The 17,500-nt window shown below is 47.1% G+C and overlaps 1 protein-coding gene and 1 long non-coding RNA gene across 5 annotated transcripts in view; both read left to right on the plus strand.

Annotated features, from left to right (window-relative positions):
- The window catches only part of opa1 (OPA1 mitochondrial dynamin like GTPase), an 87,571-nt gene extending 77,873 nt beyond the window's left edge, over positions 1 to 9,698 (plus strand). For all 4 annotated transcript variants that reach the window (XM_083766941.1, XM_083766943.1, XM_083766942.1 and 1 more), the window contains 2 exons: positions 8,603 to 8,676; positions 9,563 to 9,698. In XM_083766941.1, coding sequence (XP_083623067.1) covers positions 8,603 to 8,667 — 65 coding nt within the window. In that variant the 3' untranslated portion in view covers positions 8,668 to 8,676; positions 9,563 to 9,698. The remainder of the gene's footprint in view (positions 1 to 8,602; positions 8,677 to 9,562) is intronic.
- A 93-nt stretch (positions 9,699 to 9,791) lies between these two features.
- Positions 9,792 to 12,191, plus strand: LOC310860160. The gene is made up of 2 exons (XR_014569350.1): positions 9,792 to 9,908; positions 9,999 to 12,191. It is a non-coding gene; the product is annotated as an uncharacterized lncRNA (long non-coding RNA).
- The last annotated feature ends 5,309 nt before the right edge of the window (positions 12,192 to 17,500 follow it).

Here is a 17,500-nt window from a genome sequence, read left to right on the forward strand (position 1 = left end):
ACAGGGACCCTAAATGGAGGTTCTTCCTTTCTCCAGCGGCTGTGCAAGGAACAGACACCGGCCACTCTGTCCACTTCTTTGTGTGTGTGTGTGTGTGTGTGTGTGTGTGTGTGTGTGTGTGTGTGTGTGTGTGTGTGTGTGTGTGTGTGTGTGTGTGTGTGTGTGTGTGTGTGTGTGTGTGTGTGTGTGTGTGTGTGTGTGTGTGTGTGTGTGTGTGTGTTGCGTTTCCGAGAGGCCCTGAAAAGAGGAGCCTTGTTGTGTCCTTTTCTTCCTGTTGCCTTTCTGTGGGACAAACAGATGGTGCTGACCGAAATAAATATGTTCCTCACAGTGTCTGCATGTCTTTGCATGTTGATAGGTTTTCTTTTTTTTTTTACGTGGCCGTTTTTTTATTTGATTAATTAATTATTTTTCAAAGACACCCCCCCCCACCCCCCCCCATGGTTTACTGATCTCCTGAAAGCTGCCGAAGGCTCATTCTGATGTCGTTAGAAATCCCTCTAGATTAAGGAGTTGAATAGCTGACGGTTGTTGCCTTTCTGATCCACGCCAGGCTCACATCCAGCATCTCCCGACGTAACTCGAATCCTCATAATTCATTGCCAAGGATCAGACTCGTACAGTTCATTTGCTCTTGGCATGTTGTGGAGCAGTGGCAACAACATCGGGGCAACCGTTGGGGCGAAAGGGGGAAACCTTTTGTTACCTAAAGTACATTCCAACATACCCGTAATCTGTCCTCTGCGTTTGACCACATGATCCCTCGTGTCCCCGTCCTGGCCATGTCATAATAGGCTGTTGAATGTTCAGCAAAAGCTTAAATCTAATCTGCAAGCTCACACACAACTCGTCAGGAGCTTGTAGATCGGCTATTTTCACTAAATAGATTTGGTGTGGAGGGAAAAGAGATGGGGGGGGGGGGAGGGGGGGGGGGGGTGTGTAAGTACAGACCCGTGGGGGGAACTTTGTTTTTAACCCCATTTTGGGGTTTTTACCTTTGAAGACGAGAACCCATTTTTGGTTTGTTAATTGCATATGTACAGTATATAACAACGTATATATATATTTTTGAATAAATATCTTGAACAGAATTCCAACACTGCTTGGGGAGCAGCCAGTCAGAGCCAGTGTGTTGCACAAGGACGATGCCAAAAGAATATGTTTGCAGGAAGTATAGTCTTGCTGTAAAAGAGTCGTTCCCTGGATAAACAAACCGCCCAAAACAATGGTCCCAGATCACAACATGGTGAGCTTGATCTCCTCTGACGGCGTCTTCCCGACAGGCCTGTGAGAGCCTCGCTGGGTGACCTCCTGTATATTAAGCCTCCGTACGGTTATCCCGCCTTATCCCAGGACCACATCTAAACCCTGGTTGAGGCTTTGAAGAGTGAGCCAGGGGTTTTCCCCCTGCTTTACCAATGTGACAGGCAGCCCCTCCCCTCCCCTCCCCTCCCTCCCTCTCTCTTTCTCCAGGTCAGACAGATGCTGGCAGTAATCCTGCTCCGATTGAGTCATGTTGTCCTGTGGTCAGGGGTGGCGTCGCCCACACGGGTGAACTTTGACTGTGTGTGTGTGTGTGTGTGTGTGTGTGTGTGTGTGTGCGCGCGTGACTGTGTGGGAAACATTCTGGCCAGGCGAGTGCATGTGCAGTGATTGTGTCTTTCCATGAGTGTGCACAGGCGTGTGTGTGTGTGTGTGTGTGTGTGTGTGTGTGTGTGTGTGGGAACGGAGTGCCCCGGCAGGGTTGGGTTTCAGGCCCACACCTGCCCCGGTGCTGCTGTGTCAGTGGGCTGTGTTCTCCCAGGCAGCCCCACTGATCCTTAATACCTCCATTAGGTGTTGTAATCTCCCCCCAGCCCACTGCCATTGTGCCCCGACGTGTTAACACAGTATCAAAGCAAGGGGAATTTCTTCTCCTGCCACCTGCCATTCGTGCGCGTGTGTGTGTGTGTGTGTGTGTGGTGAGGGGAGGTGGGGGCAGTATGTTTTTATTATTGTCACTGTTGGGTAGAAACCTTATTTATCAGACTTTTTCTTTTTTCTTCTGATAGATAAATGCTATTGGTCACCCTTTAAGTCTCTGTTGGTGATACAAATATTTAACCCATTCTGGGGGTAGATCAGATTCTAAAAATGTCAGTCGCTCTTCGATTTTTCAAAAATAGCAGACCTACAAGCTCGTATCGCGCCACTCGGTGGCGCGATATGAGCTTGTAGATCTGCTATTTTTAAATAGCTAAAGCATAACGTGATACCCGGTCAGAATGGGTTAACCGGTAGTGTAGCCCTATTATACTTTTAGAACATTTTCAAAAAAATATATAAGTTCACCATGTTTCACGGTGCGAAGTACCTTGTGCTTGTAGATCTATTATTAATAGTATTATTTAATGTTGGCCTATAATAGTGAAAACAGTGGCGTCAGATTGAGAGTGGTTAACCAATGAATATAGTATGAGAGCTTCTGAATAAATCTCATAACTCCGTTAGATCAATTTGAACATCAGAACATCCGGTTTTGGACGTACAGGTTTCCACCCGACTGTCAAAATATATAATATATATATACATATATATATTTTTTAAATTTGTATTACTTTGTTGTGGCTTATGCTGTTTTACAGGCCTAGGACTCGGAGTTTGTGTGTTTCCCAATTCTTCTCATATGACGGTTATGCTCAGCTCTGCTAGTGTGTGTGTGTGTGTGTGTGTGTGTGTGTGTGTGTGTGTGTGTGTGTCCGCCCTGAAGGGCTGCCGTGCGCCTTTTATTTGTCCAGAAAGGGGACACCTCCTTGCCCGGGTTCCCATCAAAAGGGACGAGACCCCTTCTCGTCCAGGTTCAGTTTCACTCCAAAGCACGCACACGTCTCACCTTTGTGCCGACCTGAAATGGACACTTAAGACCCCCGTTCCTCCTGAGGTCTAACCATTCAACAATTGACAGCCAAGGTGTCTTTTAAATACCCCCCCCCCCCACACACCCCCCCCCCCTCTCCCACTGTTTTCGTTGAGCCTCGTTGCTGTCCACAACGATGACAATGGATGTTGTCAATAGATCTTCATCACATCTGGTGTGACGGACCGACCAGGACGGAGCATTGCTGGGGTTTGCGTTTCTTTGAAGCCGGTGTTTGAGTTTGAGCTTGGTGAAGATCCAGACAGATTACCCAGGGGTAGAGCGAGAGAGAGAGAGATGTGGAGCCAGAGAGAGAGAGAGAGAAGTTCGGCGCTACAGCTGCCTGGCACCGAAAAACCACTGCCTCCCCCCCCCCCCCCTCCCCCCAGACACTGTTTAATTAGCGATTAAGACCCGCCTCAGATGAGGCCTCGCGTGACGCTACACAGTGGGTGGAAGGACCACTTGTTTTCCAAAACGCTCTTCTCCCTCCACAATAGGAACCCCAGTGAAGAAAAGAAGTTGCTGGAAGTTTTCCAGTATATTTTCTCTTCCTCCACACCCCTTTCATGTGGAATGTTGTTGTTATGGTATCTCCCTCAGTCCATTAGCCATGTGCCCCCCAGAGGGGACAAACCGTGTCATGGCCATGAAGTGTGGGGTGGGAGCTTTGATGTGGTGTGTGATTTAACTGGAAAGTGTACACACACAAGGCCCTGCCTTCTCCGTCTGATGTGTGAAGTGGTCCGTTTTCCTGCCCTGGGGTACGCTAGTCGCCGTCATAGTTAGTGGACCATCTGGTGTTATGGTGATGGAACGGAGAACGGCTACCTGATGCACAGTGCTAGCTTCAACACTTCAAATCATTTGAACAACTTAAGAGGGAATTTGATTTGGAAAACAGTGATTTTTTTCCCCCAGATATTTACAGTTTTCTATGATAATGAAATAAAAAAATAAATTTCAGTGGTAAAGGTAAAGAAGTAATTGGTGTATTGACGGGTGCATACAAACGAACACCTTCACGGGTTGTCTCCAGATTGTATCGAGGTATGCAACAGCTTTCTTCTTCGTGTCTGGCCATCTTCTATATCACGTCTTTCCAGTGGTTGGCGCAGGCGAGTGCAGCGGCATTTGGCCCGGCCAGGTCATCTCCAGTACATTGTGGAGCAGAGATACACATCATGATGTGGTCCATTGTTTGTGGTTCGCCACACACGCATGCATCAGAAAAATATATATTCCATTTTTTCATGGATGCCTTGCAGCGTCCTTCGCCGACCCGCAGACGGTTCAGGGTCTTCCAGACGGCCCAAGGTTGGTCATGGCCAGTCGCGAGACATTCCTCTGGGGTGATGCCTCTCTCTGTCCACTGGGCTGTCCGGCTACCCATGCTGTTCCACTGGTTGTGCCACTCCGTGGTCCTGGCGACAGATGGTGTGGTCTCCAGTTCTGCAGTGGTATCCAGGAAGCTGCTTCTGGACCTGAGCCGTTTTTGGGGGGCAGAGTGTTCGTGCAGTGAGTGCCGGTTGTCATGGGCCTGCTTTGTGCGCTCGGCTTTGGCGGTGACTGCTCTGCGGATGTCAGGGGGGGCAATTCCAGAGAGGGCGTAGAGGCAGGGTGTGGGGGTTGTTTTGATGCACCCAGTCATTATCCTGCAGGTCTCGTTGAGGATGGGGTCTAGTTTGTGTGCGTGACTTGATTTATACCATGCAGGGCAGGCATATTCAGCGGTGGAAAAACACAGGGCTAGTGCCGTTGTGCGCAGCGTGGTTGGGTGAGCTCCCCACTTTGAGTTGGTTAATTGGCGCAGGAGGTTGTTCCTGGTGGACACTTTGGCTCTCGTCTTCTGGATGTGCTCTTTGTAGCTGAGGGTACGGTCTAAAGTCACTCCCAGGTAGACTGGGTGCTGGTGGTTCTCAAGCCTTATTCCGTCCCAGGTTACGTTGAGCTCCCGTTTGGCCTCCTTGTTTTTAAGGTGGAAGCTGCAGATTTGTGTCTTCCCGGGGTTTGGACGCAGGTGGTTTTCCAGATAGTATGTGGACATATCTGTCAGTCCTTGTTCCAGGGTTGACTCCACTTCTGGGAAGGTATGCTGCTGCGTTGTCATCGCTAGGTCGTCTGCGTAGATGAACCTGCTGCATCCTTCTGGTAGGGGCTGGTCGTTGGTGTAGATGTTAAAGAGGAGAGGTGCCAGGACACTGCCCTGTGGCAGCCCGTTGTTCTGGTGGAACCATCTGCTTTCTTTATTGTTGAGCATGACATAGAACATCCGGTTGCTCAGGAGACATCTGACTGTGTTGCACAGTTTGGCATCCGCTGTGATGTCGAAAAGTTTTTTAATCAGCAGCCTGTGTTGGACGGTGTCATAAGCTGCCGAAAGATCGACAAAGGCAACGCCTGTTATCAGCTTCTTCTGGTAGCCGTCCTCGATGTGCTGGGTGAGGTTTAGCAGTTGGCCTGTGCAGGATTTTCCCGGTCTAAATCCGGCTTGATCTCGGATTAGCTCAGCGTCTATCTGGGGGGATAGTCGACTGAGGAGTAGTCTCTCGAAAAGCTTGTAGGTGGTGCATAGCAGGGAGATGGGCCGGTAGCTTTTGGGGAGGTTGGGGTCTTTCCCGGGTTTTAGGAGAGCGATGATTATGGCTTTCCTCCAGATCGTTGGTATGTGCTGGGTTTGTAGGCAGATGTTGAACATGTCCAAGAGCCATTGTTTGGCGACTGGGCCTAGGTGGGTTATCATCTCGGACAGTATGTCATCAGGACCTGCGGCTTTGCCCGGCTTCATGGTGTTTAGTCCTGTTTCAAGCTCCTCAAGGATGAAGGGCTTGGTTAGGATGGACATGTTCTGCTGATTGCCCGGGATGATAGTGAGATGGTGTTGTCCTTTGGCCCTGCGCTTTTCTGCTCGTCTCCCGTTGGCCACCAGTTGGCTCCCAACCTGGTTTGGTGTTACGTCGGATATAGCGGGTGGTGTGATCTTATCACCGTTTATTTTCCGGATGGTGGACCACGCTTTTTTGCTGTTCTGAGTCATGTTGATGTTCTCCACAAGATCCTTCCAGGCTTTCCGCCTCTCCTTCCCTAGGGAGTCCATGAGTGCATCACTGAGATCACTGGTCGCGTCTGAGAACGGATCCTTTTGGAACTCTGTTTCATAGCTCTCCAGCAATTGTGATGACTCCTCTGTGAGGCCTGCGATGTATTCTTTTCGGCATCCGCGCGGGATGTGTGCGCAGGCAGTCTTCTTCACAGCCTGGACAAACATGATGTAGTTGTCAGGTGTGGGTTCAGTGTCTGTTAGAGTCTTTTCCATTCCTTCGCTGTACTCATCCCACTTGGCCTTCATGAGGTTGAAGCGGCGTCGAAAGGGTACTTGGGTCTTAGTTATGGCAGGTTTGATCGTGACTGAGATTGGTCGATGCTGTGACTTGGGGAGAGGTCTCAGCACCGTTTTCTCAGACAGATGTGCTAGCCTCTGGCTGGCGAAACACAGGTCAGGGTTGTAGCCTCTTCTCCAGCGGCAGCTGTTGAAGGACTTGGGGAGTTTAGAGTTGTGAACAAGCTCCAGCTGCATGCCTGTGTTTTCCATCCAGCTTTCAACCAGTTCGCCGTCGCTGTTGGTTGTGTCGTATCCCCACATTGTGTGGTGGGAATTAAAGTCTCCAATCACTACAGCATGCTTTTTCTTGCATTTAGGTGGTAGTTCAGTCCATTCAAAGGGGCTGGCAGGTGGTTTATACAGTGAGGTAATGGAGATCTCTGGCAGGCATATAGTAACAGTCTCTATGTTAGTGTCTGTACTGTTAGTGTGGAAGTCCCTGACGTCCAGCAGGGGCTTCACAAAAATGGCTGATCCGTACTTGGGATGGCGGATCTCAGCTACCAGTTTCATCCCTGGTAGTGTTGGCCGGTTGCTCGTCTGACCCAGGTGAGTCTCCTGCATACAGACGATGTCGCTTCCATTGCAACTGGCCGCTAGCACATCACCCTTCGTTCTAGTATATCCCTCGACATTGATTGAGGTCACTACTAGTAGCGCTGGCATAGTGGCTAGGAAAGAACGTGACTGTCGTTGACGGTCAGTGGTTGCAGAATTGGCTACTTCAAGTCAGTCACTGTGGTACAGTTTCTGTCTTTAGCATTGCCCGGGATGCGCCACGTGGAGGCTTCTGCTTGCATGTATGCAACAGCAACATGGAAGGAATACACTGTGTCAAATTGAAGCGGGAATCTGAACTTAACATTGAATTGTCTGAGAGTGATTGGCATTCCATAATTATGTAAAACACAACATTCTTCAACAAGCTCTAAGAGTTGGAGGGAATTTGGTTTGAAGAATTTGATACGTTTTTTAAGTGGTGCAACCACTTCTACATCCAGCAATGTCCGCATGTATCATGTATCATGTATCATGAGCACGGAGTGGTGTGCGCATGCGTGAAATTAGAACGAGAGAAGTATGTGACATGGCTGCCACCTGCTGGACGCAAACGATACAGAGAAGAAATTGGAACGATACAGAGAACCAATAGACGGGAGTTGCACCACTTGGTTCACACTGGTGTGATTTTTTTATTACACCAAAAATCAAAAGCAAACAAATGAGAGCAGCAATATTGCTGGAGACAGTGTGGGTGTTTGAGTGTCAATCACTCTCATGGAGGACTTATACCTGTTATATATTGCTAATAGCAGCTAAGAAAGCCATCACAAGGAGATGGTTGAAAGCAGACCCTCCATTTTTTTGTCTTTGTTGTTGTTGTTTCTTGTACTGGTTTGTCTTCGTTTTTGTTTCGTTTTTCTTGAATGTTTCGATTGTTTGGGAAAATAAAAACAAAGGGCAATCTTTTAGACAACATATTAGACTAAATATGGGTCATATAATATCCATCATCCATCACTAAAAAATATGGTGAAGCAGCTTTTTGTTTCTACAGGCCGACGGCGTGGAACAAACTCCCACTGTACCTTCGTCAGGCAGCCTCTGTGGACATTTTTAAAGCACAGCTCAAGACCCACTTCTACACTCTTGCTTTTAATTGATCTTTATTTATTTGTCCTCACTGTATTGCATTACTGCTATTATTTTTAATGTTTTATGCCTTGCTTTTCTTTTCTTTCTTTCTCCACTGCTCTGTAAAGCACTTTGAGCTGCATCTCATGTCATGAAATGAGCTATACAAATTAAAAAATATATATTATTATTATTATTATCATCGGGGGTCTAGGACTCTCCAGATTGTCGCGCCCCCCCCCCCAAACTCTGGCATTGGTCGGCCTCTAGTTAACGGATGTGTTTAAAGTTGTGCCTTCCAAGCACCTTGGTGCCATGGTGGTCCAAAAGACCATCTGGTTTCCCCCTGTAGAGAATGGAGTGGAAAGCACATAATGATGCTCTTTACTGGTTAAGACTGAACCACGCTGTTCAGGATCAGATGCTGCCAGAGTTTGTTTTATCCTGCACCCCCCCCTTCCCTTCTTCTCAGATTTGACCCAGAGAATACCTGGATGAATGATTTAGGCGCATGCGTGTGCATCGGCAGATATGGCCTACTACCCATAACACACAATAGTGTATCCTCAATTTAATGACTCCTTAAGTGAACACCTTGGAAAGCACCTGTGTGTTTGTTGTGGTGTGAGCATTACCACACTATGGACCAGAGGCCTGACTAGCCTACTTTTCTTTGTGTGTCTCTGCAGAGAAAGTGCGTGAAATCCAGGAGAAACTGGAAGCATTCATAGAAGCTCTTCACAAGGAGAAATAGGAGATCCAGGTATGTGTTTCCTTCTTACATAGCTCTAGTTAAACAATAGGCCTGAGCAGGATTGCTACAGTACAAAGCCATCGCACGCTGCACTACAGTCTTCACAATGTCCAATTTGTCCATTGTACCTAACCTGTAGAGTGTACGCTGTTGTGTGTTTATTATTGTCTAATTAGATTGGGATTAGGGATGCAAACAATGCTACTCCCAGGTTTAAATCCGATGTGATCTCAAAGCACTCTTCAATAGTAGAACCTGATATAACGTATCGGGAATCAAAGCCAAGCGTCTTCACAGAGAGAGAGAGAGAGAGAGAGAGAGAGAGAGAGCAGACCACCCTTTTATATTATGTGGGAAAGAAGTGGATTATATCCAGAGTTTAGACATGCTGCTGGAAATGAATATCTATTACAGTTTTTACAATGTTTTAATGTATTACTGTGGTTAACCGTTGCTCATCTCTCTATGTGTATCACGTGAGTGGCTACCGCGGTACCGCCAAGTCAAAATACTCAATACTCAATTCACCTGTAATGTGCTGGAATATGACTTTGTAAAACCTGTACATACCCTTTTGTATCTAGAATCAATCATTTTAATGTCCATGGACTTGCACCTGTTTTTCTGGGCATGTCTGTGTCGTACAGTGAAAGTATCGGAACATAATCTCAGGCTATGTACATCTGCTATTTTCAAACATTTTCACCTACTGCACATGGTGTGCCCAAAATAGGGGGTTAATATGTTGTCTGGGCATGTCCTTATGTGATGTGGTCTCTCTCTCTCTCTCTCTCTCTCTCTGTGTCTCTCTCTCTCTCTCTCTCTCTCTCTCTCTCTCTCTCTCTCTCTCTCTCTCTCTCTCTCTCTCTCTCTTCCCCCCCCTCTGGTTTTGCAGACCCATTGAGAGCTAGCCTGCGGATCGCTGCAACGCAATGCACTGAACAAAGACAACAAATTTAGACCCTTTGTAAATTACTGCCTCACCTAAAATCTCCACCCACCTCCTCCTCCTCCTCCACCTCCACCACCACCTCCACCACCACCACCACCCATCTGATTCTAAACTCCACGGCTCTGCTAACCGCACTGCTCATGCACAGAAGAAAAGGACAGTGAGCAGACTTTATTTTTCTTTTCTTTCTTTTTTTTCCCCCTTTTTTTTCTTGCTACCACTAGTGACTCGAGGTGAAGTGTGTCTTTGCTCCATGGCTGTGCAACACGAGTGAAGCCAGTGAGTGGAGGTGGAGTGTGTCTGCTTCCTTACCCAGTGAAGCCAGTGAGTGGAGGTGGAGTGTGTCTGCTTCCTTACCCAGTGAAGCCAGTGAGTGGAGGTGGAGTGTGTCTGCTTCCTTACCCAGCGTGCTACAGACAGAAAGGAGAGCACTTGGCCCCATGCCTTCCCTCCCAGCTCTCCCAGGCAGTCACAGTCAGTCCCTTTGCTTCGGTCGGTGCAGGTAAACACTCTGCATCAGCCCTCTGGATTTCCTCCATCGCACACTGGAGCCTAAATACTGGAAGCCCAGGAGGACGAGACCCTATCGTAACCCCCCCCCCCCTAATGCCTCCCTTGTGTTTCCCTTGTTTTCAATAAATGAGGATGCTGTACGTACGCGTTCTTCTCTCACACCTTCTTTTCCCTCCTGTGGTGTGTGTGTGTGTGTGTGTGTGTGTGTGTGTGTGTGTGTGTGTGTGTGTGTGTGTGTGTGTGTGTGTGTGTGTGTGTGTGTGTGTGTGTGTGTGTGTGTGTGTGTGTGTGTGTGTGTGTGTGTGTGTGTGTGTGTGTGTGTGTGTGTGTGTGTGTGTTAATGTGTTTGCATGTGCGTGTAAGCGTTCAGGATGCATTGGCTGTACATTTGCTTGTGTGTCCAGTTGATTGGTGAGGCGGCCTTGACCTTTTCATAATTCTGCCTAACCTGTTGGCCCTGGTTTGCTATATTATTACCTGAGACGTTCACTTTGTGTCACCCTCGACGTACACTTAAGTCCCAACACGCATTACCTAGGCGTCTAAGTTGGTTGTATCTCTAAACTGGAAATTGTTTGGTTCCAGTTAGTTCTGGATAAATCTTTAAGTCGTAAAGGGACTAGGGGGCTCAACAATGGCTGAGCTGCTATGAACTCTAAACTAAGTGTAGCAGTATAGATTTATTGGGTTTTATATGACAGAGATCTCTGTAGACCCTTCTGCTAACCTCTCATTCGGTCCTTGTGCGTGCGTGCGTGCCTGCGTGTGTGTGTGTGTGAGAGAGAGAGAGTGTGTGTGTGTGTGTGAGAGAGAGAGTGTGTGTGTGTGTGTGTGTGTGTGTGTGTGTGTGTGTGTGTGTGTGTGTGTGTGTGTGTGTCATCCTAGGTCCTGTGCCATGAACATTTCTTTTCATATCAACACTATAGCTTGTCTTTGGCTTCAGCTTATTGGACGTGAAGTCTGTCCCATCACGTCAGCTGGTCCAATCACAAACTCACTGGGGTTCCAACAGCGTCATGGGTGGCTTAGTTAAAACAGACTCAGTATCAAGCTGTTAAATGACACACGGAAATGGGGAAACAAGTAAAGTCACGTCGGATTATTATTATAATTGTTTTCTTCCAGAAGAAATCCTAAAACAGTCACTCGTCTACGGATCACTGCTCTGCTTCTGTCTATAGGACTGTCACGATTACACATTTGAGTTGACTATTAATTGTCAATTTTGCCTTGTAATGTATGAACATCTTTCAACATGGAAGCAGTTATGAACGATTATGACAAAATAATTAAACGCTTATGTAATAACCCATTCTGAACGGGCACCCATTTTGGTGTCAGCATCATGTTATGCTTTAGCTATTTAAAAATAGCAGATCTACAAGCTCATATCGCGCCACCGAGTGGCGCGATACGAGCTTGTAGGTCTGCTATTTTTTTTAAATAGAAGACTGACATTTTTAGAATCTGATCTCAGGTCAGAATGGGTTCATCAGGACCAGTGTGTGTCCGGCGGAAACCTCGTATGAATCTGATCTCAAGTCAGAATGGGATAATTGTGACAACCCTACTCCTGTCTCTCTCCTCTTCATGCTACTCCACCATCCTCCACCTCTCCCTTTCTCTGTCCGTTGTGGCTCTCCTTTCCATCCCCGTCGTGTCCTGCCCTCTCACCCTCTCACTCTCTCACCCTCTCACTCTCTCACCTCTCGCTTGAGAAACAATCTTGATGACTGTTTGACTGATCGGGGACAGAGGTGTGCATTCATGTGTATATGGGTATATATATATATATATATATATACATACACAATACTTTATGGACTTGTTAATATTAAATTATGGCGGTGTTATCACATAGTCGCTGTATGGACAGTGAGTGTAACAGAACAGCCATGGTTGGGTTAAAAACAAACCGTATAATAACATTTTTCTCTTATGTTGTAGAATGTATATGTTTGCATGGTGTACCCCAACATATGTGCTTTATTTATTGAATTCGATTGTGTTTTAAACCAATACAAAGAAGTGAAAATAAAATAAATGAGTCATTTTTCCATCATGTCTCCTGATTCCTGTGTACTGTAGGTGATGGTTTTTTTTTTGTGTCTGTAAGGAGTCTTGATAAAGGTCCACAACTGTTACAGTAAATATAAAAGTTTATATTATTATTTTTAGTTAGTACGAAACACTCATTTACATTTACAGCAATGACCAGGGGAGTGGTTAACCCATTCTGACCGGGCACCCATTTTGGTGTCAGCATCATGTTATGCTTTACCTATTGAAAAATAGCAGATCTACAAGCTCATATCGCGCCACCGAGTGGCGCGATACGAGCTTGTAGGTCTGCTATTTTTGAAAAAAAAAAAAAAAAAGATTTTTTTTTAAGAATCTGATCTCAGGTCAGAATGGGTTCATCAGACCAGTGTGTGTCCGGCGGAAACCTCGTATGAATCTGATCTCAGGTCAGAATGGGTTACCGGAAGCTTCCGGTTCCATCCTGGCTCTTTCCGGCGTTGCGTTGACGTGTCCTTGATCGATCAATTCATTGAACGACGTTCAATATCTACACTCCTATTGGGTAGTAGATAAATGCAGAGGTAAGTGCAAATGTACTCGGTCAGCGAAACTTTGCCCATTTCCCAAACAGCTGGCAATGGTTCATATTTTTTAGACTAGATTATATGATTGACTGTTGAGAGTTTGCCTCCTTTTTTTTTTGTCCAAAGAACACGTCAGTTTATCGCACAAAAAATACGGAATTCCTTTTTAGTACACACCGTCACTTTTACTCCAACCTTGAACGTTTGCGTGGAGTACCCATGAGTAAAATAATACAACCTTGTTGAGTGCATGAGCTGTAAACCTCTCGGTCCTCCTGGGATGTGTGTGTGTGTGTGTGTGTGTGTGTGTGTGTGTTATCCAGGAGTATCCTACAGCTAGATGCTACAGAGTGCCATGACCTGTGTACTGCTATGAAGGGCGCTGCTCCACTCCAGGTATTGGTTTGTGTGTGTGTGTGTGTGTGCTCTCTCTCTACGGACTCCTATACACCCCAACTGGCTGTCTGAGGACTCTCCGTGCCCCGGGGCAGTGCAGGGGCGTCTGGGGGGAGAGAGAGAGAGGCTGGCAGGCGCGCTGCCGACGGCCCGGCTGATTAATATAAGACAGGGTCTAGAGGTCCTCTACTCCTGGCCATCCTCTCTTCTTTCAACAAGAGGCCTGGTTGTTACCGCATCTCAATGCTGCATGCCGGGGGGGGGGGGGGGGGGGGGGGGTGCGCTGTGGAGCGGGGGTGGGGGGTGCAGGACCTGCTGCTGTCACCTGAGGCCTCTCACACACACACACACACACTGATAAGTGGGTGCTTTCAGGCCTGCCATTATCCCCCAATACAGTTTTATTATTTCTTTCTTTTATTACTATTACTATATATTTTACATTACATTTTTTTAATTTCAGGTATCATTTTCATTATTAAATATTTTGTCCGGTGGAAACTTTGCATGTCCAACATTATTAATTTGTTATTATTTAAAATATATAATTGCAAGGCGTGGTGAGTTTGTAGTTTTTTCCCACTATACTTGTGTGTGACATTCTTGTATGATGAAGTATAATTAGGGCATTGATTTACGATGACGTTGAAACGTGGAGTTATGAGGTTTTCTGCCCTGACGGCGACGTCATTTAATAGAGATGCAGTGATCTTATATAGATTCGGCTGTTGAAAACAATCCTCAATAGGCCTAGTAGTGGTTAACGGAAAGCAGCAGGAGAAAGTAACAAAAACAAAAAAGGTCCCGTGGTAAAAAAAAAAGAAGCACTAATGACGTTGTAGAGATGCTGTAAAAAGAATGGAGCAAAAGTCAACCTCTTTGTGCCACCAGATAGCCACCTTCTGCAGGGAGGGAGGGACCGGCGGACACACTATACCCCCATTAGCATCTCCAAAGGCCGTCACGTTGACTAATAGCTCGCGCCACAACGGCACAGTGGCTCAGTTTGTGTTTTCCCTCAAAAAGCCCATTATGTTGGTGACACAAAGGCAGCCGGGCCGCTGGTAAAGACCTGTCAAATGTGCTACGGCAGCAGACGACGCACAAAGCTTCCATTTCTACTCTTTTTACCCCCCAAGAAATAAAGAAAAGAGAAAAGACTATTTTTATTTTAATCTCCCCGCCCCATCACACACTCAAACTCCCTTTTCTGGGTCTTTTATTTTGTTTTTTTTGGGGAAAGGGGGCGTGCGAGGGGGTGGCTATTTGATGGAAATGTTGAATAAGTCGGAGAGGGGGGTAAAAAAAAGGGAAATAAATTGTGGGGCTGGGTGTGTTTCTTGGCAGTTGTGGTGTGTTAGCGTTTGTTTGACGGCTTGTTGGGACGGCTGCCTTTGTTTTGTCACCTTCTGTCCACTCTGTGATGGAGAGGTTGTGGGAGAGAGAGACGACACATACTGGGAACCACCGTCAACACGGCCTGTCCTTCAACCGATGGGAGGCTGGTCACTGACCAGTGGTCAGGCTGAACTGTTGTAAACGTACCGGTCCTTTAGGTTCTGCTACTGGCCGTTCTTTGAAGAGTCTGTTGAAAATGACATGCAATGGAATTTACCCTAAAAGATATATATATATATATATTCAATCAAAAATGGATAACATTCAGGGAATGCGAGATTTGTAAGAAAGCCTTCCATTATATGGAACCAGCTAATCTGATCACTGTTTTTTGGATTGCTTCTCAATGCATAAATTAATAATGCATGTTGACTGTGCAAGTCTAAATAAACATCTGGTACTGTTATTTTCTTATATCATATCTAGTGATGCCTGACATTCTGAGGGTCTAGGATAAAGTTGTTTTCCGGTGCAAGCCTTAACACTAGGAGAGAATAAATGTTTTTTTCATTTCTAAATATGCACAAAAGAAAGACGAAAGAAAAACACATTCACTTATTGGTGGCCTGTAAACTATGCACACCTGACCAGTCCAGGTGCAACTGTTCAGGTCATCTTTATAATGTCTTTATATGATGTTATCATTTGTGTTGGCTTTACTTGTTCTGTACCCATTACCCTTATCTCTGTTTCTGCAGCTATGACGGCTCCATTTCCCCAGGGATTAATAAAGGTCTATCGGAGTCTCTCAAGGCGAACACGGTGGCTTCTGAAGTTTACAGCGGCTTCCTCCTCCCCGAGCCGCCTCTCCCAAAGTGAGTAGTAAATAAGGCAGATATCCTGTCATTTCCCCACTTCCGTATCCCCTGTGCAGTCGCTTAAAGACCTACTGGAAAAGAAATTAGTTGAATCCTATAGCTAGTTGCTGAGCAGAAAAAGAAGTTTTGTGAAAACATGTTTAAAAAAATATTTTTGAGCTCTTTTAGAATACATATTTGTGAGCACTGTCTGGATTTACAGCTTTTCCGGTGGAAGGTGACAGCTTCCCTTCGAATTTGAACAGGCTGAATTACAGACCAGTCTCTGGAGAATTCAAAGAGATATACAGTAGTCTGCCTTGAGAGACTGCTACGTACATGCGACACATTCTGTACACATTTTGAGGATACAATGTCATCTCCAATGGCTCCATTCCCCCTTCAACCCTGCTGTGTGTAAACCGCCATCTCTTACACACACAGACCCAGAAATGCTATCCACTCCACGGCCACTCTAGTCAACAAAGCAGATAAATACACTGGAGTTGTAAATCAAACTATAGCGCAGCCCGGGGGTGGGGGGGATGGGTGGGGGTGCCGGTGTCCATCCGCTGCCACTGTTAAAGTCAGCGCTGTTAAATGTTATCAGAGCCGTGTTGAAGCAACAGGCCTCTTTCCCCTCTCTCCGTTCTCCAACCAACAAAACCCTCTCTCTACTGTCCCCCGGGGCCCGCTGCTTTCTGCCCTGCCACAGAATGGATGTCACAATTGGCCATTGTGCTCATTATGTCGGAGTTATCTTCCCATTGCGCTGTGGGGTCCATTCCAACGCCGAATTAGGCCCGTGGGGATTTCGGACAAGTCACGGAGGTCAGCTAACCTTCCCTAACACCCCCACACCGACACCCCCCACCCATTTCTCTCACACACACACACACACACACACACACGCGCACACACATACACACACAGGGAATCCTGTTCTTAGTGAGAGCTATAAATTATGGTGGTACTCACCGCTTAAATGCTAGGAACTGGGGGCCCGGGCTCTACCATGAAACCTGTGGTGGTCCTTTCCTTTTGGTGTGTGTGTGTGTGTGTGTGTGTGTGTGTGTGTGTCTTAAGTGTCTTATGTGTGACTCAACTTGTATTACCATGGGGAGGGGGGGGGGGCTGTGGGGCGAAGCACTACTACATTTTCTCACCATTCATTCCAACGTTCCCCTTTTAAAGAATCCATAAAATGAGCCGGGCGCCTCGCGCCGTGGGGACCGCGTCACAAATGAATCGGGGGCATTGTGGAGGGAAACGACTCCGTTTAATAGTTTCCCGATGCTCAATCTATATTTTTCTACTAATCCCCTCAAGACACACATTGTCCGCTCACGCACCGGGGTCGCCCCGCGCACACACAAAACGGGGGCCCTCGTCTCTTTCTCTGCCCCCCCCCCCACCCCCCCCCACCACCCCCTCCTCAGAATGCCAACAGTTACCGGCTGAGGAATTCAATTAAACAGCAAGACTGTGGGTAAACAGCAATCTACAGCTAGTGAGGGAAACAGTCAAACAGTGGCCATGGAACTGAAAGAGGGTGTGGTGGGGAAAAGGGGGGGGGGGGGGGGGGGCTTTCATTTGTAGAATAGAGATAAGGAGGGTTGTCATGGAAAAACAGAATCGCCACACAAACTGTTTCTCAAGCGAGCGAGGGGATTCCGACTGGGCGAGAGGAGCCGAGGCGCCGAGGCGCCGCGGAGCCTTTAGTGCGCGGCGCTGCGGCCGCTGAGTTTGCAATGGTCTTAGAGGGGGATTACGTGGGCATTCATGGCAACCCCACGAGGCCAGCAGGTGAGGACCGCCTCATCCTTTAGGTAAACAGAGTAGACTAGCATTTTGGATGAGGCATGTCGGGGTTGCCAGATCCCGGGTTTGCCGTTGCCAAGGCTGAAAGTGTATCTGTCCACACTGGTTAATGTCACTCAGGATGATCTGCTTTTCCTGTGTAGGGGGGGGTGGGGGTGGGGGGGGCACTTGTCGCCGGATGGGGGGGCGTTGAGGGTGCGCTTTCACCATCTAAGTGCCCTAGTGTGGTCAGACCAAAAAGGGTCTGGTGACATTACTTGACTGGGTATCAATGGTATCTTAGCAGGCGCTAAAACCGAAAGCAAACACAGAGATCTGGCCCTGGGTTCTATATGAATACCCAGGATCTG

This window comes from Protomyctophum parallelum (genome assembly GCF_964188405.1).
Source record: "Protomyctophum parallelum genome assembly, chromosome: 6".
NCBI classification, from domain to species: Eukaryota; Metazoa; Chordata; class Actinopteri; order Myctophiformes; family Myctophidae; genus Protomyctophum; species Protomyctophum parallelum.